This window comes from Candoia aspera, chromosome 2 (assembly GCF_035149785.1).
Source record: "Candoia aspera isolate rCanAsp1 chromosome 2, rCanAsp1.hap2, whole genome shotgun sequence".
NCBI lineage: Eukaryota > Metazoa > Chordata > Lepidosauria > Squamata > Boidae > Candoia > Candoia aspera.
In genome coordinates this window covers 68,209,870-68,231,873 of record NC_086154.1, presented here as the reverse complement: position 1 = coordinate 68,231,873, position 22,004 = coordinate 68,209,870, and the positions used below count along the sequence as shown (strand labels likewise).

Sequence of the window (22,004 nt, the reverse complement as noted above, 5' to 3'; positions counted from 1 at the left end):
GTAATTCAGAAATTACAAGGGAAAGAACAAATTCCAAAGGCAAAATTGAGTTTGTCTGAGAAAGTTAGAATAGTTTCATAAGTATTTAATCATGATATTTCTTGAAAAAGAATGTGCAAAGACTTAGTTCTCATTTTAAACATATTTGGATGACACTCCTATGCTGCTTATCTGGGAGTAAGACTCATATGACACAGTGTGGTTTCTTTTTAATTGAACATATTTAAGATTGTACCTAAGTGTACAATTTAAAATCTGTAATTCCTTTCTCTGCTTTTCTAATTGATTGCATTTCTTATTTCTATATTATTATTATTATTATTATTATTAAAGATTAATAGAAAGTTGATTTTGTGGTCTCTGTTCTGATGTCATAATTGTGGACTGTTTGGGTGATGCATATTAGTTCCCCTCTCCTTATGTTTTTCCATGTCTTGTTTCCCCATTCCTGGTCTTCCTGCGTGATAAGAAGGGCAGTGGCAACAAAGGTCATAGTGGACACAATTTCTATCCAAATAAAACTGCCTTTGTTATAGAAGATGGTAGCAATATAGTGTTCATGTCCATGAGAGATGGTCTGGTTGGGAAGGATTGTTTTCTAGATCAGAAAAGCTAATAATTCTGTATGGCTTTTAGAAAGAGTTATAAAGCTTGCATGGTTACATCCCTGTCCTCACCCAACCACCTCTTTGTGATGCAAGTCAGATCCACATGTTTGTTTTCTACCATGTTCTGGAAGAATGAGATATTTTTGCATACCAATGTGGCATTCACCAGAAGCAGTCTGAGCCCATGGTGCCTAGTAATCCTGCCCCCTGGCCTGAAGGATGAGGGTTGAAGGCTAGGACCTGTATTAAAAGTGCTGATCTTCCTTCTTCTGGAATGTTTCACCCAAAGCCTCCTGTCATATTTCCCATGGACCATGGCAATGGGAATATATCCCACCCCATTACTAGCTTCCTGAGACTCCTCAAATGTAGGCATATAAATTCTGTAAATAAATAAATGAATAAACAATCATATAAACATACACTTTCCTGTCAGTCTAGCTACTCTATGCATTTGATGAAGTGAGCTGCAACTCATGAATGTTTATGCCTATATATATATATATATATATATATATATATATATAATTTTTATTAAGAATTTTGATTATAATAGTAAAATCTAATACAAACTAAACTTAAAAAGAGAAAAGAAAATAGGAGTAAAAAGTGCAAGGAGAAAGGAAGAGAAAAGAAATACATAAAGAAGTGACTTCCAACCTTCATCACAAGTATAAACAAATTGAGTAACTCTTCACCCTCTCTACAGTTACAAACATTTATTTCTTCCTCCCATATCCCATCTCTTATCTATAAACAAATCCATAAAACATCATCTTGTCATTCCTGGTGTCAGCAGAAAGTCCAAAAAGGGTAGCCAGAAGTAACATATCTTATTTTAACCTTGATCAAATAAACCAACCTTACATTCCTTCCTTTTACTTCTAACAGTCTTAATCTTTAGTTCATTCAAATATTGTCATAGGATTTGATTTCTCTTCATTTCTTCTTTGTCCCATCACACAGAGTTCTTTAAGGCTTTAACAAGCCTCTTTTGGAAATCCAGTAGGAAAAGAATTACCCAGGTCACGCTCTTTGTTTGTTGTGTTTCCCTTTTAAATTTTAAAACCTCAGCCAATTTATTTTGTAGATCCAGTGAAACATACTTTTCTAAATCATTCTCTTGGCCTGTCAGTTGTAAATCCACTTTCGATACCATCTCTATCTTGTCAGATAAAATTTGTTCTACATCTGATATTTCTTCAATAACATATTTTGGACATAGTCTGTCCATAGAAGCAGACATCATTACTGACATTGTTGATATTATGGCTACTATTTTCTGATCCCATTTTTCAGAAGTCATCATCAGTATTTTTATTGTCATAACCATTTTGCAGGCCTGTATATCTTTCCTTTACCTAAAATCTTCAGCCCCCTCAAGTGTCCAGTTTTTGAAATCATGAAGTTCTTTATCTATGTAACATCTTGTAAAAACCAAAACAGGACCTATTTCCCACGAGAAGCTATTTATACTTTATAATTAATTCCAAAATCTTATTGTAAAAGTTTCAATATTCCAATTTTATCTGGGCCCCTAGTCTGTTTATAACTTTCTAAGATCAAAATCTTGTTTAGTTTTTGATTGTTTATTTCAGATTCTCTAAATTCTTAAGCTTGTAATTAAAGTTTTCTTTCATTCAGGATTAAAAGCAGACTCACCCAGCGTTTTCAAACTTATCATTCTGAAGGTCTCTAATAGTTTAAAAGTAGTTAATGAGCAATTTCCAGAAGTGATTCGAAAGTGAAGTTTGCGAACTTACTGTCCTTTGAAAGTCTCTGCTTGTTGCAAGCAAGATGGGTAATCCTATCGTCTTCCAGCACTCAAACCCACAGAAAACCACTGTCCTGTGGTCCCCTCATGGGGAGAAGCCATCTGGAGCACACATGGGCAATCTCCCATCCTCTCCTTATCTGGAGAGATTCCAGGGGACCAGTCTACTTACTGATTCCTTGGTCTTTGCCACAGTCGTCAGCTCTGCTTTTGCAGAGCCGTCTTCAGTTCGTCATACCTCCACTGGAAGTCCCCACGAAAGCTTATGCCTTTTAATAATATTTGTTAGTTAGAAAATGTGCTACCAGACTCTTCCTGATTTTTTTTCTCTAATGTCCCTAGCCTTTCCATGCTCCAGTTAACAAAAGTATATAAACAAATAAAAAAATGTTTTTATTGAGAATCCCAAAATCAATATCAGATTCAGTATTTGAATGACGGCACAATCAAATTATGAGTTCCATGCAATTGAGTATTTTATGACCAACCAAAATCTGATGAGTGTGCAAGCATTCAATTTTTCCAGACCCATATAGTTCTTTCATATGTCACCAAGCCAATTCAAGGTATTTTTTCACTGGAGATGTTGCTGTCTTAGATAGATATCTGAAGCCCATGAAAGAGCTACATATTCTGTGAATCCCCAGAAGGTAGTAACTGTATATTTAGGAAAGAAAGGGCCCCAAACCAATTAACTAACTCTTCTATGTCCATCAGGGAGCCAATTCATTTCAGAGATTCTAGCATATTACTGATTTCATTTGTTTTGTGGTCACTGAAAATACTTACACGCTTATCTCTATGAAAAAAAAGGTAAAAAATTGTCATGGATTTGTTTTTTAATGAAGCAATAAATCACTCCAGATGGTACAGAAGTAGTGCTTTCTGTGTTTTTGTATTTCCTGTATAAAAGATAAAACACCATTTTCAAAAGTTCCTCTTTCAAGATTGTTGATACTGAATAATCCATCTCTAGTATCCAGCAGTTACATCTTGAGAATCTGGTGTTGCAACTGCTGTCTCTTAGGCATGATGATGCAGGAAGTGTTGCACTTACACATGAACCACTGACAGAGCAGCTCATTTGCCTTTCCTCAGTATCCCTTCCCCCACCATCCTGTTTTGTTCACTTTTGAGCTCTCAGTTCAGTCAACCCTGCCAGGTTTAGGCCTAGGAGGAGGCACAGATGGTTTCTGTTGGCTAATATTTCATGCTGTCCTTTTGATCAGTGACCCCATGAACCCATTGCCGTAGCTTTGCAAAGGGGGACTATCTTTGGCTTGGGTTGCTTGTGATAATGACTCTAACATTAACTGGCAGATGTCCCTGATTCATATGAGAAAGCTGAGAAGATCTACTGCTAGAGCAACTCAATTGCTTTTTAGAAACCAGGAATTGGGAAGACAAAGATAACATTATTAGTGTAATCAGTAGAAACTATTGTAGATTATGATACTGATTTGTTTCTTTATTAGGGTTGTTAGACTGCCAAGTGTAAGTGTGTCCACATCCCTGTGCCTTGAACATAGCTTCCTTGTGGGAATAACATACAGTAGTAGGGAAACTTCTCCTGATGCAGAGGATAAGAAACTTGTAAAGTTCCACCAAGAAATTTTTGAATGCCTTTAAAATTGTTAAAACTATAAGGAGGCTAATAGGAAAAAAAAATGATAGCTCCAATTATGTATGTTGTCTCTATTTTATTTCACTGTTTCTTTAAAAAAACAATTTTGTATGAGAAAAGAATATATGAGATCAGATTTCTGTTGTGCAGATTGAGAAAGAAAATGTGTGTTTTTCCCAACTCCTGTTTTAGTAAGGCTTTTGCAAACAATAGTATCTGAGGACAGTATTTTACATGCAACACACATGGAAAGGGTCAGGGCTCTGATTGCACTGTCATGGCCACCAACTTGACTTTTTTGATAGTGACCCACCCTCTGGAGACACCTCTGTTTGTTTCCATACCCTCCATACATCCTGGAAATGTATGGGTGGAGATCATTTCCAGCAGTGTAACTTTCCTTTTGATGAAACCGATGAGTCCTCTTCTCTACCTGCTGAGCTCTTTGAACTGCTTAGCCTTAATCTCTAAGATGCAATAAAATAGTAGGGCTTGTATGTTACCTCACACATCGGTTGAAAGAGAGTGCTTTTATGTGAAAGCAGTTTCCACATTTATTTGCACATCTGCAAGTACAACCGCCCTGCCAGCCTATACTGTCATGCATAAGATAAGTTTGCTGTGAGATAAACAAACATCACTAAACGTCACTTTATTACTGCTGAGGAAATATTAGTATAATGCAGGTAATTGTTGTCTTATGTTTAGGGTTGCTACTTTGGCAGTGAAATTCAAGGTTTTGGGTTCTATCGATGTGCAAGAGCTTTCAGATTAAGTCCTTTCAAAAGAAATAGGAGGGACCCATATGTCGTTTTCCTAAAACTCTCTTACTCTGTGCTATTATGTTCAGGTAAGCAGCTGCTTTGCTCTCATGGTTGTTTATTACACTTGTCATAGAAACCTTTGGAGAATTACCTCATCTGATTCTTGAGTCCATCTGTCTGGACCTTAGCTTATAGCACACAGGGCCTCTGAGAATGCATCACTTTTCCAAGTGCCACTAACCACTGATAGATACAGAAAAATAGATGCATCTTAGTATGTAATACTAATCTGATAAATATGCACACTTCACAGTCCCCTGCTTACCTTTAACACTTTTGCATATATTTTAAATTCTGTTCACAAGATTTCATGGGGTGAAATTGCCCTTAAAAACAGCAGTATGTTGTTTGATTAAATCTAAAAAGCTCTGCAGAAGCATGAAGATCTTCTCATGCTATTATGAAAATATTGTAAGATTTCTTGGCAATATGGATCTTCATTCTACACCAATAGAAGCTACATGGTGAGTTGGTGAAAGAGAATTTAAAAGCCAGACAGCAATGCCCCTTTCACCTGAATTTATTGAGTAATTGGTGTTTATTTGTTTGCTTTGCAGAGTTTGTACCAACTGCTTCAAGGCTGAGATTTCCAAATTATCACTTTACGGAGTTTATGCTTATTTATTTTTCTGATGTGAATTTCCAAATAATAAAAGGTGGTGAGAATGATATAAAAGCCACCTGGCAGTGGGAGAATGTTTTATTAATGTTATTTGTGAATACATCTTTAGTGGATAAATTCCTTCCAATACCAAATCGGTAAAAAGTATAGGTAGTCTTTGTTTAGTGACCACAGTTGGGACCGACAGTTCTGTTGTTAAGCAAAGCAGTTGCTAAGTGGGAAATCATGTGACTGCAACCGTGCTTTCCTTTTCCCCACTCCCCCATTCTTTGGAATGCTCACCCTGGCGCTAGGATACAGGTAATGTTGCTTAACTACAATTGGGACCAGAATTTTGGTTGCTAAGCGAAGCGGTCATTAAGTGAATTCAACCTGATTTTATAACCTTTTTTGTGGCGGTCGTTAAGTGAATCACCACAGGTTTTAAGCGAACCACATGGTCGTTAAGTGAATTACACAGTTCCTGCCAGAAGCCAGCCAGGAAGATCAAAAATGGTGATCACATGACCACAGGATACTGCAACAGTCATAAATGTGAACCAGTTGCCAAGTGCTCAGATCATGATCACATGACCATAGGGATGCTGCAACAATTGTAAGTGCAAGGACCGGTCATAATTCAGTTTTTCCAGCACCGTTGTTAAGTCCGAACTATCACCAAATGAGTGGTTGTTAAGTGAGGACTATTTGTAGCTGGCTCGAAACTGATAAAACCAATCAGTTTCACACCTTCTACTTTTGTTTGCCTCCTAACCACTCCCCTGCCCTTCGGAATGCTCACCTTGGCACTGGATAATTAGCAAAAAGGGAATTAACGTTTGTATTTACATTCATTGGAGAGGAAGGGATTACAAGAGAGTAAGCAGGCACACAGTGGGTAATACACATCGAAAGCAATGCAGTGGTGCCAGCAGCCATGAGCGCACTACGCAAACAGTCCTGTGTATTCCCTGCTGTATCCATGCTTATTCCCTTGTAATCCCTTCCTCTCCAATCTCCACTTTGCAAGAGAGGAAGGGAGAAAAAAACAGGTCAGGCACAGGAATGATTGCTTACAGAAATCACTTGGGTTTTTTTCTCCCTGCTTCCCCTCACTTGTTTAAGCAATTTTTCCACTCTGCAAGGAGGGGAAAAAAGAAAAAAAAACAAGTGATTTCTATAGGCAATCTCTGTAGATTGTAGATTTCTTGGCAATAGGAAGTCATTTGATGTTACTTTCTTTGGGGATTTTTTTTTTCTGATTTAACAGTCTATTGCCTTGGGACCTCCAGGTAATCTTCCATCCAAGTAGTAACTAGTCCTGATCTTGCTTAGCTTCTTTTCAAGATCACCAAAGGTCAATTTGTTGCTGCAAATTGCAATGGGAAAGTCTTCTTTTGGAACCCTTTCAATACATTGTAGAATTTTTAATCTGCAAAGCACAGCAGATTGACATCCTTGGCACAAATGTATAATTGCATAGGATCCATGCTGATTTGAAATATTTTAGGCGTAGTTTGAGAAGCACAATTCAATTGTTTTGGAACACTATACTTCATCTTTTTTTTTTAGATTTTTATCTCACTTTTTTTCATATATAACTCAAGGCAGCAAACACTCCTTCCTCCTCCTATTTTCCCCACAACAACCCTGTGAGGTGAGTTGGGCTGAGAGAGAGTGACTGTACTAAAGTGACCCAGCCAGATTTTCATGCCTAAGGCAGGACTAGAACTCACAGTCTCCTGGTTTCTAAGCCAGCACCTTAACCACTGCAATTTGTATCTTTGTCTTCTTCTGAGGACATTTGTCTACCTAGTTTCCGTGTGCCTTTGTGTTCACTTCTGCCTATTGCTTTTATATATATATAATAAAATAATCATCAAAACAACATTTAGATAGCACTTTTTCTAAAAGCTCAAAGCACATCACATACATTTATTTATTTATTTGATTTTTATGGCCATCCATCTCAAACGAGTGATTCTGGACAGCCATAAAAATTGAATAAATAAATAAACTCTCAGTTCTTAGATTACCCTGTTTGGAGTTATCATCTTGTGTTCCATATGCATAATCAGGTAGAGAGAAAGTCTTGGCACAAGTCTTTGGATTTGTATATTTGCTCTTTCTCTTTTATTAATTTAGTTTACACTCTCTCCTTGTTTAGTGACTGCATTCTGTTCCAATGACTTGGTCGTTAAGAGAAATGGTTGCTAAGTGAACCTGTGACAGAGAGAGAGAGAGATGCTGAGAAGATCACTGGTTGCTGCCATCTCATTCAGATAAAGTTCTCTTATACAGCGTCCAGTGCCTGACACCATTTTTTCCCCCTTTTTTTGCCACCCTTGAAGGGTGGAGAGATTTCTTAAAGAAGCTATCTCTTTCTGAGCTGCTTTTCTCTGCAGCACAGTGCTTCCCTAAAAAATATTAAGCACAAGTTAAAAAGTTCAGCTCTGTGATTTTAATTAGTTGATTAGAACCCTGGGCTGGCTCACTCTGCTGCCTGAAACTGACCAGACCTTAATTAGTTTCACACTGAAGGCTTTTGTTGTCCTAAAGGTCTGTCTTGAGCTTTCCAACACAAATTGCTAATGGTTCCAGAATTATGTCAAACAGCAATGAAGTAGACAACCCTGATGAATGCCATGCTATAACTCAGTTGGTCCAGAAATTAGTTTTTACTCTTGTTGTTGGTTGCAAATAGTAAATTTAATCCATTTAATAAAAGAAAGTGGGACTCCATATCCCAACATAACTTGTTATGAAAAATCATTCTAAATCATATCAATAGCTTTTTCAGCATCTAAAGATGTTAGTCCAGTAAAGTCAATCTTTCTTGAGCTATATTCAAAATGCTTATTAATAACCATAAATTATCCAGTACTTACCTATTTTTAATAAATCCAGAGTGAGATGGATGAATTATGTACGGGAACACTCTCTCGTAACGCTAAATACTTTATATATGTATATATGACTATTACTTTAGTATATTATAGCAGCCTTCCCAAACCTGGTAGCCTTGAAATGTGATGGATTATGGTTCCTATAACTGTGGGTTGAAACCACCCATGTCTAGAAGGCACCACACTGGGGAAGGATACGTTCTATAGAGATGGACATCTTAAGGAACAGTGTCAGAGGAGAACTTGGGAGTATCGTCATGTGTCTTCAATCAGCATGATCCTGACTTAGTGAATTTAATCAGCACTCTCCTGGGCATGATTGATACACATAGGTATAAAAGTATGAACCATTTATAACACTGCCTAATTACTAAAGAATATCTTATCATTCTTCCTCTTTAGTCATGTGTCAGCCTTATCAGGTAGACCAGATAGGAAACACGACCAGATGAGCTAATTCTACTTTATTGTAAGGTGACATTAATAGAATCTTGCAAGTCTGAAAGTACAAATCTCCTTCTGTCTCCTTTACAGCCCAAGAAGCTAGGGAGGCTCCCTTCTGAGCCTCTTGCCCCATCCACTATGCAGCTGCAGGCTATGCTATCTCTTATCTGACCATTCCCAAGGCAGCATCTCTTTGCCACATCTCCCAAATTCTTTCCCACCTACCATTATATCATGTGACTAAGATGGTGCAGCCTAAACCACTGGAACTTACTCCTAAATATATGCACACACTAATATGTTCTTAATGCTGTAATATAATACTTATACTTAATGCCCATTGATTTTAAGCAGAAACACAATCGCATGTTGCTGTCACCTGATTGCCTTCAGTAGTCATTCTGAAGTTCTGTATTTCTACTTCAGTTCTGTAACATAAGCATTTGTTGTCGTCATTGTTTTAGTAGTGAGTCTAAAAGCTGAGAACCATGACAACTCACGTAACGCTGGAGGATGCTCTGTCCAATGTGGACCTGCTGGAGGAGCTGCCATTACCAGATCAGCAGCCATGCATCGAGCCACCTCCATCATCCATTATGTACCAGGTAACCAATGCTTCCTTAAACATTATACCTTAGAGCAGTGTTTCTCAGCCTTGGCAACTTTAAGCTGTGTGGACTTCAACTCCCAGAATTCTGGAAGTTGAAGTCCACACAGCTTATAATTCCCAAGGTTGAGAAACACTGCCTTAGAGTAACTCTTCAATTATGTTTTGAAGATAAGAAGAAAGTTTGTCAATGGGGAAAATATAGGACACTCCCAAGAAGCAGATAGAATAATGCAGAAGAGGACGAGTAAAGAAGCAGGAAGAGAATACTAATCATGAAATGGTTTGGCTATAAAACTGTATCATCATTTATAGGCATAGGAACAAGTTAACTTCTCCCTGTACTCCCTGTACGCATATTTTCCCTCCTTCAGGAGTTTGGAAGTTTTTGCTGCTGCTGCTGCTTTTTTTTTTAATTTACCATGAGGCTGTCTTGTTTGAATCTGGACAAACAGTACCTTTAGAGAGATGTGTGGAAATAAGCCACATTATATGAAGTGGCTTTTTTTGACAAACCACAATGTAGACACTGTACTTTAAAAAAAAACTTCTTATCCCTTCGCTGTTTCACAGTGGTGTTAAAATTGGTATACAAGCTTGGCTAAACTTACTATATGCTCCTAATGTCAAAATATTTTTTTAGTGTTACGATAAACACAACCCATAGTTCATTGTAGAACAGTTTTATTGTTCCTTCTTCAAGTTCAGGAGATCTGTATATTGATATAATCCATAGCAGTGCTTCTTAAAGTGTGGTCCTAGGAGCCCTGAGGGTCTCCCTCTCAGGAGTCAGGAAAATCAAAATAATTTGCCGGCCTATATTGAAAAATAATACAGTATTAAAATCACATCAAACAATTGTAAGAAGCAGCAGTGGCAACAAATGCGTCAATTTTAATTTTTAATAAGGTAAATATCAGTAAATATAACCCATACAAACAAAAGATCTTTTGGGATCCTCCATAATTTTTAAAAGTAGGAAGAAAAAAGTTTAAGAAACACTAATCTATAGGAACCATTGATTCTTTTATAGAAAAAAGTAAATTGAGGAAAAAAAGCGAATCTTTTGCAAGCTCACGAAGCAACATAATTCTGCTCACCTCTCTTACCAAATTTCTCTCAAATGCTGTGTATACTACTACTGCAGGCTGCCAATGCTACCTAAGTCAATGTTTATACCACTCAATTTTTATAAAAGATTCTTGTCCTGTCAGTGCTATTTATGGGGCAGTTTTTTCTTTCGTAAAAAAATTAGGGTTTCCGTTTCTGTAACATTTACAACTAAGCAGGAAGATGAAGTGAGGAGGAGGAAGGATAAGAAAGAATTAGTCTTATGCTGTATGTTATTTTTATTTCTACCATTTAGGACTACTATTTAGATTGTGTGTTTAGTTGGGGTGGAAGAGATTTTACAACAGATAAGTCCTTTATATAATTTTCAGCATTTCCCTTTCACGTCTTTTTTTCTCATCACATTCTATGGAGCACTTCCCTGTATTTCACGTTCTAGCCAATTTCTCACTCATTGGCTGTCCTTCATAGGCAGCCCTGACTCCTTGTCTGCCCTGTTCATTCTGTATTATGGTTGGAATATATTTTGCTGATCGAGTTGCGTTCTCACTACAATAGAGATCTAAGAAGCATAGATTCACATCCCCAAATTTTTGCATCAGCCATCCCATAGTGAATTACCACATCAGACAGTTTTTTAGAACTTTCCCTTCTGGGTCCCTCACTGACTACCAGCATAAGGGGATTAAAAAGATGGTTTTGTAGTTATTTATATGCCCAAGTCATCCAACGATATGTGCAGTTACCATATATATAATGTAATATACACATGATCTTAGCCAAAAGGCTGAGAAGCTAAATAACTAAATCATTCTAATGCTAATATTTAATGCCAATTTTATTCTTGGTTCTGATTTTATCTTATGCGGGTTAAACCGCTGAGCTGTCGATCGGAAGGTCAGCGGTTCGAAACCGCGCGGCGGGGTGAGCTCCCGTTGCTCGTCCCAGCTCCTGCACACCAAGCAGTTCGAAAACATGCAAATGTAAGTAGATTAATTGGTACCGCTTCGGCGGGAAGGTAACAGTGTTCCGTGAGTCATGCTGGCCACATGACCCGGAAGTGTCCTATGGACAACGCCGGCTCCAAGGCTTTGAAACGGAGATGAGCACCGCCCCCTAGAGTCGGACACGACTGGACTTTACGTCAAGGGAAACCTTTACCTTTACTACAGTACAGCAGTGCTGTTCACTCTGAAAGTTTTTTTATATTGAGATAGATGATAGATAGATAGATAGAGCTTTACTTTCTATAACCTGATAACTGTTTTATAGCTGCTTAATTTGTTTCTACATTACTTCTATAAAGTTATATTTTTCTCTGTTTTAACATTGCATATTGCTAAAATAACTCTTACTATAGGACAGTGGAAAATCTCTGAAAACAAATGAAAATCTAAATAAAAAGAGTGTCTAACTATTTTTTTATTTGCTTTCAGGCCAACTTTGATACTAATTTTGAAGACAGAAATGCTTTTGTAACTGGCATTGCTAGGTACATTGAACAAGCAACAGTGCATTCTAGCATGGTAGGTATCAGATGATCCACAGGTGACTGAAGGGGACACGGGATACACTTTATGAAATTCTAAGTACGTTTATGTGACAACTAGCACTGTTATATTGTCTGAATGTGTTTCAGAATGAGATGTTGGAGGAAGGGCATGAATATGCAGTAATGCTTTATACTTGGAGGAGCTGCTCCAGAGCTATTCCCCAGGTAAGATGTGCAGTTGAATTGTAATCCACTTAAATTAGAGAAAAATTTCTGTCTGCTAGCAAGAAGAAATTGAAAAAATGAAGAAGATGGTAGAAAACTGAGAATAAAGTCTTGGAATAAGGAGTTTTGATTTGAGTCCTAGGATACTCTAAGAATGCTATAAGCTTCTCTTTTCTCTCAGCTGACAAACTCCTAATAACTTATAGGACCCAAGGAATAATAGTTATGTTAGTGCCATTCTGGGCCACTATGACTAGCTTTCAACTACCAGAATTTCCAAAGGAACAAATCACTGACAAATGAGCATTCATCCAAATAATGATATTATTTCTTAACTAACCTATTTTTATATTAGAGAGCCAGTGTGGTGCTGGATTAGGAGTGCAAAGACACAGGTTCTAGTCCACCGTTAGGCACAGAATCTGGTTGGGTGACTTTGGGCCAGTCAGACTGGCTAGACTGGGAAGTTGAAAAATGTTTCTCTACAAACTCACACTGGACCAGTGTGTAGGTTACACTCCATAATCTTCAATAAAGAGGCTTCCATCCAGCAGTTGATTGACTCAGGATAATAATAATAAAATAATAATAATAATAATAATCTATTTTTATGTTGCGTTATAGTGTTAAATGTATCTAGAATAGTATGCATAGCTAATAAAATATGTAATAAAAAACAACAAAATACAATTATAGTGAGTTAAATGCATTGATAATACTTTCACACACAACATTCATATCAAGAGGGCTGGAATGAAGAGATGGGTTTTCACCAAGCTAAATATAAAAGACATAAAAGATGTCTTTTCTTCTGAAGAGCTCGTGAATGCCATTCTTTGGCAAGAAATGTGAGATGCAAATTAATGTAGTAAATGAAGAAGCCTCAGCAGCATTTGTTCATTCTGATCTAGAGAACAAATTGGGTAAAAGGATGATCATGTATGTGGTGGAATATTTTATTTGTTTATTTAATTAATTAATTACATTTATGTCACCACCCATCTCCCCTGGTGGGGGACTCTGGGCGGTTTACAATAAAATGATACTAAAAACATATCCACCTAATTTACCATTAAAATATAAATAGAAAGTGAATATAAAATCCAAGTGGAGATGGAACACAATCACTAAGGGGTGCTATGGTGCCAGCCACCCACAGGAGGAGCTGTTGCTCTCCCCCTCCCAAGCAAGGTGGCAGAACCAGGTCTTCAGTTTCTTCCGGAAGTCCGAGAGCAAGGAGACCCATCTCAACTCCGGGGGCAAGATATTCCAAAGGGCAGGCGCCACTGCAGAGAAGGCTCGCATCCTGGACCCCACTAGATTAAATTCCTTTGCTGATGGGGTCTGTAGCATGCCCTCCCTGTCTGACCAGGTGGGGCGGGTCAATGTTATGGGGATGAGACGGTCCCTCAGGTACCCTGGCCCCATGCCATGTAGGGCTTTAAAGGTGATAACCAACACCTTGAATTGGACCCGGAAACAAACTGGTACCCAATGCAGCTCAAGTAACAGTTGTGTCACATGGGCTGATTTTACAGCACCGGTAACTGTCCGCACAGCCACATTCTGGACCAGCTGAAGCTTCCGAATACTCTTCAAGGGTAGCCCCATGTAGAGCGCATTGCAATAGTCTATAATTAGTACCAGGAATATCATTCCTGGTACTAATTATAGACTATATAATTCCTGGTACTAATTACCTTCTGACCATCTTTAGAAACCTTATACCTGACAACTGATGATGATACTTCATTCGTCCATGAAGGTCCATCCCATACTAAATTAGATTTGTCTGTAAAGGGCTCTAAGATTCTTTGTTCTTGCTACAGCAGACTCTTGTAACTACCTCTTTAGAAATGATCTTGCTTTGTGTCTCATGGATCTTCTTTATCATGTCCATGAGGACTATTAATACAAAATAGTTATGTTGACTTTCAGGTAAAGTGTAATGAGCAGCCAAACCGGGTAGAGATTTATGAGAAGACAGTGGAAGTCTTAGAGCCAGAAGTCACAAAGCTCATGAAGTTCATGTATTTTCAGGTAGGTGTTGGATGGGCTCCAAATTCCTGTGCTTCACTCTGGTCCCCTTTGCCCATTATTGTGGCCCACCCAGGTACTGTAGATTAAAGTTGAAAATACGTGGTTTCTTGGTTTACGATACCATTTTTTGTGGTAGACTTACCTCAGGTATGGTGGCTTTGTTAAGTGCTTAACATTGTTCTTGTCCCCCACATGGTATCTTATTTTGATTTCATTTACAACTGAGGGCAGTATCTAAAATTATATGAACAAATTTCTTCTGACTGCACTCATTCCCAGCCATGTATACCTGTTCGCCTCCCAAACTTATTTTGAAAGACATCCCTACTCCCCAAAGGTAGATTTGATAGTGTCAGGGAAAGCAAACATTCAGTCCACTTGCCATTTTGTCAGCAAATGAATGTTATTGGATGCAACACAGACAATACTCAAGCTCTTGTCAATATTGGCTGACCTTTCCTTCTGCTTGCCTAAAAAGACTAGTTACACAGATGTGGGAAAACTGTTCTCTAGTCTAATGTGAGGTTCATTGTGGTAGGTTTTGAAAGATGTTTAACTGCACCGCAAATCATAGTCCAAATCAGCAAGCCAGAGGACGTGACCCCAGATAATGAGAGTCTTTTGACCTGGAAGATAATATGATAGAAACAGACTAAGCTAAAAGTATCAGTATACAGAAATACTTTAAATACTTTAAACTTAACAGCATCATAGCTGTGGTCTACTGAAAGTACATAAACACACAGTTAAGGGATACCATAGAATAGAGATGTTATGGTCAAGTGCTGTGGTCACTGTTTGCTTACTTATGTCACATGAAGCCCTATCCTGCTCAGATATGGTTCATTTTCTTTTCTAATGTAACTGTTTATCTGTTAGCATTTCTGAAAACTGACAGATTTTAAAAGTAACAGAAAAGAATATAGTTCCAACTTCTTTCCTGAAATTCCCTCATCACTTGAATTCCATTTTTTCCCAGCTGTTCTTGTAATACAATTTTCAGCAAATGAAATGTGGTGTGTGACTGCCAGATAGTGGGGCACCATTCAGCTATTCTTCTTTCAGAGGGGAAACTGTCGGTGTCCCCAAAGCTTTTGGGCTGATGGGTCTACTTGGAAGTTTGACAGTGTGCCATGGGCACTTTCACAACCTGGTGGAAATGGAGGAGGGTATTTGCTTAGTCACATTTTCTAGAGGCATGGTGAGTAACAAAATGCCTATTTTCAAAGAGGTAATTTGATGAGGCTTAAAAAAAAAAGCAAATGGTCCAACTACCAAAAGGAAAAAAGGCAGAATCAAGGCCAGAGCTCCCAGTATTAAATGAAAAGTCATCCCCACAGCAGGCTAATGGTTGATGCTAAAGAAAATATCTCCAACTCCATACACTCTCTACCGAAATAGAAACAAAGAAAGTGAAATATGCATCATGCCAAAAGCAAAACCAGGAAAAAATGCAAGTTAGCCACCATATACACATTCATGCGAATTAAAACCAGGCATAAGTCCTGGTATACAAAAACAAATACTTCACAATGATAGATTAGCATAGCCAAAAGAGTCCCTTCTTTTTCCTTTCTCCAGACTCCTAGGATGCTTCCTAGTACTTCCCCAGCTTGTTTTGTTTTCTGGATGTGACATTGGGCCAATCTCCATTTTTGGTTTCTTAGAATGCTTCATGGGATCAGGTATAATGAGGATACCAGATCAACTGGATAAACAAACTTCAACGTCCCTTGACTCTTTAGGAAGTGGAACTAAGGCAGGTTCAAGCGTGGACAACAGTTGGTGGAATCCCACGATCCTAATTGTCATGCGCTGCCTACCTCTGAATAATGCTCAGACACTGGCTCGGTGGAACAGGCTCTGGTTTATTCATAGCGTAGGTACAGCATCGGGAAAAAAGCTGAGAGTGACAGGAGCGCGCCGGTGCGGGGTTTAAATACCCCGCGCCGGTCAGCGCCCCCTCACTCGCGGTCACGTCACCCCCCTTTGTCCAATACATTGACCTGCCGGTGGGTGAGGGGTTGCGAGGCCCCGCTGGCGTCCCGGGATCGCCCATCATCGGTTTCTCTATTCCTCCGGTGATTGCTTTCAGCTGGGCGATCTCCGTTGTATTAGCGCTGATGGCTTGGGTGTGTTCCGTGATCCGTTTAGCTATTGTTTCTTGACCATTAGTCGTTATGGGTTGATGGCTACTTATCTTGAGCCCCTTCCCCTGTTTCCTTGCTATTGTCATGTGTGCCATTGCGCTGATGACTTCAGCTCAACGGCACTCATGACACTAATAAAGACTCACTTCTCAGAAATTACTGGCAATACCTCCCCTTTTAGCCCTTCTTTAAATTATTGATGTCTTACTATTCCTTAGAGGAAGGCCATTGAACGATTCTGTGGTGAGGTCAAGCGTTTGTGCCACGCAGAGAGAAGGAAAGACTTTGTTTCAGAAGCATATCTACTGACATTGGGAAAGTTTATCAACATGTTTGCGGTCTTGGATGAACTGAAGAACATGAAGTGCAGTGTCAAAAATGACCATTCTGCTTACAAAAGGTGAGATTAATACGTATGCATGTATTTTATAGGGTTTATGGCTATACCAGTCACAACCTTCCTCTAGTTCTGCTATTAGCTGACAGAATTGCTGGGATCCCTGGAAATATGGCCAGTGCTTTTCCTGGAATTAATAGTATTTAGTCCTGGAACAGTCTTCTAGATCCTGTTTGTGTCAAAATATATTTACAGTGGAATGAAGATAATGAAGCAGCATTATTGTGATTGTTTTGTGGCACTGCCCCCTTTTATAGGTCTCTGTTACTCAGTGGTATACTGGCATGGTATTCCGACATCCTGACACAATTGGGGTTTTGTTGTTTTTCAGAGCAGCCCAGTTTTTAAGAAAAATGGCTGATCCTCAGTCTATTCAGGAATCACAGAACCTCTCCATGTTCCTAGCAAACCATAATAGGATCACCCAGGTACAGTATTTTCTCTTATCTTTTCTCACATATCATGATATGTAAATAAATTTACTTTGACCTAACATGTATGTTTTGGACTCCAGTTTTGAGGACACAGTACATCGAAAGGAGTATTTACCACCATAAGGCCTTAATCTGTATTTGGGACTTTTGGTCCTACTTAAATGCAAGTTGTTATCTAGGAAATCAGTCAGCTTTATAAAATAAATATGGTGGCACTTGTACAACTGTGTTCCATCAATTCCATGAAATAGCAAACACTGTGGCTTTTAATCACATATCCCTAGCAACCAAATACTGTGGTTTTGTGTATTGTATACAAGAGATGAGTTGACAATCTCATATACACACACACACATGCACACGCATACATATACACCACACACACACACACACACACAGTCAGGAATAAACCCTGCTAATAATCATTTGGCATAATCCACTGACTCCCCTGTCTCTATTCCATTTCAGTAGAACAGAATATATGTGGTTCAGGGTTGAACTGTGGAGTGCCTGGTGCTCTCCGAGCTTGGTTGTTTGCTCACAAACATTTCATTACCCGATTAGGTAACATCATCAGTGCGAGTGAGTGTGGGGTTTGCTGCCTGTTTATGTATAGTAGCTTGCCCTGCCAGCTTTTTTTTTGTGGGGAGGGTGTTTGGGGGGGGGATGGGGAAACAGAAAGCACCAAGAACCCCACTCTATTCCATTTTGTTACCCTAACCCTTAAATTACTGCTTTTGCAGCCATTGTTACCAACTATTTTTGCAAAATAGTAAATGTAGAATTGTCTAGTGCAGAAGTCAAAAGCATTGCCTTTTGAAAAAGGAGGGTTGCAGCAGCAATAGCTCAGGAACAGGCAGGTGGTAGGATAGCTATAGGAAAGGAGGGGTTTAACCTTTCTTTACCAGACTTAATTGCATCGAGACTCCTGGGGGAAATACAGCTCCCCTCTCTAGCAATCTTGATGCTGTTGGCGTTGCTGCAGTGGTTCAAGGCTCATCCTCACTTGTATACAGTGTATTTGTGTCTGCCTGGATATGTGTGCATGCCTCTAGATGCATACGCATGTTCTTATGCTGTCGGGCACTGCGTGCCGCATTTTAAAGCAAAGGCTGATGTGAGCAATACTTACTTAAATTAACTCCTTGCCTATATGCTGAAGATGCTAAATTAAGCTTTCATTTTGTTCTCATTGAAAATTAGTGAGGGTCTTGTGGGAATTTTCTTTAAGTGCCTTCACCAGCAGCTGGAAGTGATCCCTGGTTATGAAGAACTGTTGGCTGACATTGTCAACATCTGTGTGGATTACTATGAAAACAAGATGTACTTGACACCCAGCGAGAAGCACATGCTCTTGAAGGTAACAACTTTCAACTCTCCACAAATACCTGTTTTGCCCATCTTTCAGTTTTTCCCGATTACTTTGCAATATACCTGTTTTCAGGATGCATGGCTTGGTGTTTTTTTGTCATTTTTCTTGCACCTTTTCTCTTTTTGCATTGTACAGATTTAATTTAATTTATAATTTATAATCTCTCCATGAAAAGACAACTTCTGGATAATTAAAAGAAAGATTTAAAATTATTAAAAGAAAGAAAGAACATACATTAAAAAATCCTGCAAGTCTTTTTCAGAGTCAGTTTGAAAATCCTTATTTCTTTATATGAGGGGTGGGAAGCCTGTGGGCCATAGAAAGCCCCCCCCTTTTTTTGTGCATTCTATAATAATCCTGGCCTAATTCAGCAGCAGAATGTTGCAGTTCAGCAGCGCAATTTTCTGTATTTTTTAAAAATTGGAAATAAGAATCAAAATAAGCCTTCAAAACGTTTATGTTTTATTTAAAATATACCCAAACTCTCAAAAACTGACCAGATATTCAGCTGTGTCTCATAACGTGATATCACTATGGGAATATGATGACTGTGGCCCTCATCTTTTTTTTTTTAAAGTGCAGCCAGAGATTTCTAAGAGTTTCCTGTTTGTGTCTAAAAAGACTCCATCTCTCACCCGCAGTCATTAAATGAGAAATCATGTGACTGTGACTTGCAATTTTACTGCCAGTTTCTCCATTGACTTTGCTTGTCGGAAGCTGGCTGTGAAGCACACAAATGGCAATCCTGGCTGCAGGACACTGTGACAGTCATAAACACCCACTGGTTGCAAAGCGCCTGAATCTCAATCACGTGGCCGCAGGGATGCTGCAACAGTCATAAATGCAAGGACTAGTTGTAAAGTTATTTTTTCAATGCTGTTGTAAATTTGAATGGTCACTAAACAGGGCAGTTGTTAAGTGAGGACTACCTGTAAATACTCCATCTCATACTTAACTGCAACAAAAGTATTATCATTATTTTTCTCCTCTCTCTGAGATCACAAACTGTATTTGCATACAGGTGATAGGAAATTTTCTTTCCGCTTCTCAGACCAGTTTTTGCAATAGCCCATGATTGTCCTTACTGGAGCCATGAGAATAGCCTGAGATAACCTGTACTCCCTCCAGCTGACTAAGAAGGGAGCACAGAAATTGTCCTCCAGATCAATGCCTCCCTTCTACTCTTCACAACATTGTGATAGTTCATGGAGGACAAAAGAAGAAATTTGCCTGCTGCAAAATGCCCCAAAACCCAGTGGCAGGATCTTTATGTAAGAGTAAAGTGGTTCATATTGAGGATAAAAAATCCCTAACTTTACTTACACGCTGACAGAGTTATAGTGTCTTGGGTCATAGTGAATAGCTCAAAGAAAACACCAACTCAGTGCACAGCAGCAAAAGGCAAATTCCATGTTGCAGTCAGGAAAGGGATTGAAAATGAAACTCCCAATTCTGTAATACCCTCTTCTGGAGACCACAATGGAAAGAAGACATAATAGAGCTAGAAAAAGTACAAAAGGAGGTAACTAAAGTGATTTATATGGGATTTATACATATGCCGCTATAGAGAAGACAAGCAGGCAGAAGTTTTCATGCTTTCTAAAAATCAGGGGTCATCAGTGAGACTGACTGAAAGGGGAGAGAGAGAAAAAGCAGATAAAAGGAAGTCCTGCTTTACACAGCACTTATATTACCAGAGGAATCCATTATTACAAGCCATGGTGATAGCTTTAAAACTGAATTGGATAAATTCATGGAAGACAGGTTTGTCAACAGCTATTCGCCATGAAGATCCAGTGTTACCTCTGCGTTGGGAGCAGCTTCCTCCAAATACTAGTAGCAGAAGATCAGTGGCGGGAGAGGGCTCTCTCTCCACCATTTGCTTGTAAGCATCCTTGTAAGGTATCTGGTTGGCTAGTGTGAGAAACAATGTGCTGGACTAAGATAGGTCTTGGCCTGCTCTTCCTTCCTTCATTATGGTGTTTATGTAGCACTGGGCTCCTCAAAAGACTTCCAGTGTTTTATGGTCACTGATGGAGAGAGGGATACAATCTGCAAAATAGTAAGTGCAGCACTGTAATTTAAGTCCTACCCCTTTTGTAGCTGTGTCTCACACAGCTACAAAAGAGGTGGGTTTGGGATTGCAACTCTGTGCTTGTTTACAGTATAACTATCAAGTGATAACGTCAATACATACAATTCATATATTATTCACCCAACCCAGCTTCGGTTAACCAATGGCAGTTCGACAGTAAAAAATGCAGATTCAACGTTCTTTTGGATGGTGGGAAGAGAAGAGCCATAGAAGTTGACCATAGGCCCACCCATGGGAGATCTGCCTGTTCCATGGAGCTCAAGAGTTTAGGCAGTTGAGAAGAAAGAAAAATTAGTCAGTCTGCCCAAAGACAAGACCAGCATGGGAATGGTGTGGTGCTATTCCCAGAGCAGTAGCAAAGCTCCACGTAGAAACACTTCTATATAGGTAAAGTTAGACCACTTTAATGCAATTGTACACTACTTACTTGCTTATATATAGGAAGAATCTTCACCACAGAGACCAAATCTGATTAGTGGAGAAAGCATTGCTTCAATTATAGATTACAAGCTTGGGATACAGAAAAAACCTGATCCAGTATTTGGCATTTCCAGTGTAGATAGATGGCGTATAAGCAAGCCAATGTAAAGTATCTTTCTCTGCTAATATCCTGGGATCCTGCTGCCAGTCTGAGTGGACAATATTGAGTCAATTGGACAAATAGTTTGAACAAATTTAAGGGAACTTCCTCTAATGGTCTGCACATTTCAGAAGTCAAAAGTATGTTATGGTTAGTCACAAAGCAAATGTAGTCTTAGACATTAGGTGGGATTAGCTTGTTTTAAGAGTCTTGAAAATAAAAGTGCATGAAAGATGCTTTTTTCCTCCTTTCAAATAGTAACTATTAAATGATTGTGACTAACATTCAGATGGTGCTCATGTTTTTCTTTTAGGTGATGGGTTTTGGTCTGTATCTGATGGATGGAAATGTCAGTAATATTTACAAATTAGATGCCAAGAAGAGAATCAACCTCAGTAAAATCGATAAATTTTTCAAGGTCAGTGTCTGGCTTTGCTCTGGCTCCTGATTATTTCCAGAGGAATCCGAGGCTATCTGTATTGGTACTGTCTAGGGATAAAGCAAGCCCAGAAGGATTGACATGCTGGAACCAAAGGTGTGATTGAATCACAAAAATCTGAATATTTTACTGCTGCGCAATTGAAAATTAAGCAATTCAGGGGTTTTATTCTGTGTGTTTTAACAGCATGCTGGTATTTGTGAAAAAATGTCCTGATAAAATCAGATTCATACAAATTAATTCCATACCCAGCAAATCTCACCTCTCCATAATAAATCCTAACAATCAAGAACAGGGTATGCATCACAAACAGGAATTCTT

At 38.8% G+C, this 22,004-nt stretch overlaps 1 protein-coding gene across 1 annotated transcript in view; it reads left to right on the top strand.

Moving 5' to 3' along the window:
• The window catches only part of CYFIP2 (cytoplasmic FMR1 interacting protein 2), a 74,935-nt gene that overhangs the window by 6,000 nt on the left and 46,931 nt on the right, over positions 1 to 22,004 (top strand). The window contains exons 2-9 of the mRNA XM_063292137.1: positions 9,246 to 9,386; positions 11,896 to 11,985; positions 12,099 to 12,176; positions 14,115 to 14,216; positions 16,585 to 16,766; positions 17,095 to 17,191; positions 18,429 to 18,557; positions 21,558 to 21,662. Of these exons, the coding sequence (XP_063148207.1) occupies positions 9,270 to 9,386; positions 11,896 to 11,985; positions 12,099 to 12,176; positions 14,115 to 14,216; positions 16,585 to 16,766; positions 17,095 to 17,191; positions 18,429 to 18,557; positions 21,558 to 21,662 (900 nt within the window). The 5' untranslated portion in view covers positions 9,246 to 9,269. The remainder of the gene's footprint in view (positions 1 to 9,245; positions 9,387 to 11,895; positions 11,986 to 12,098; positions 12,177 to 14,114; positions 14,217 to 16,584; positions 16,767 to 17,094; positions 17,192 to 18,428; positions 18,558 to 21,557; positions 21,663 to 22,004) is intronic.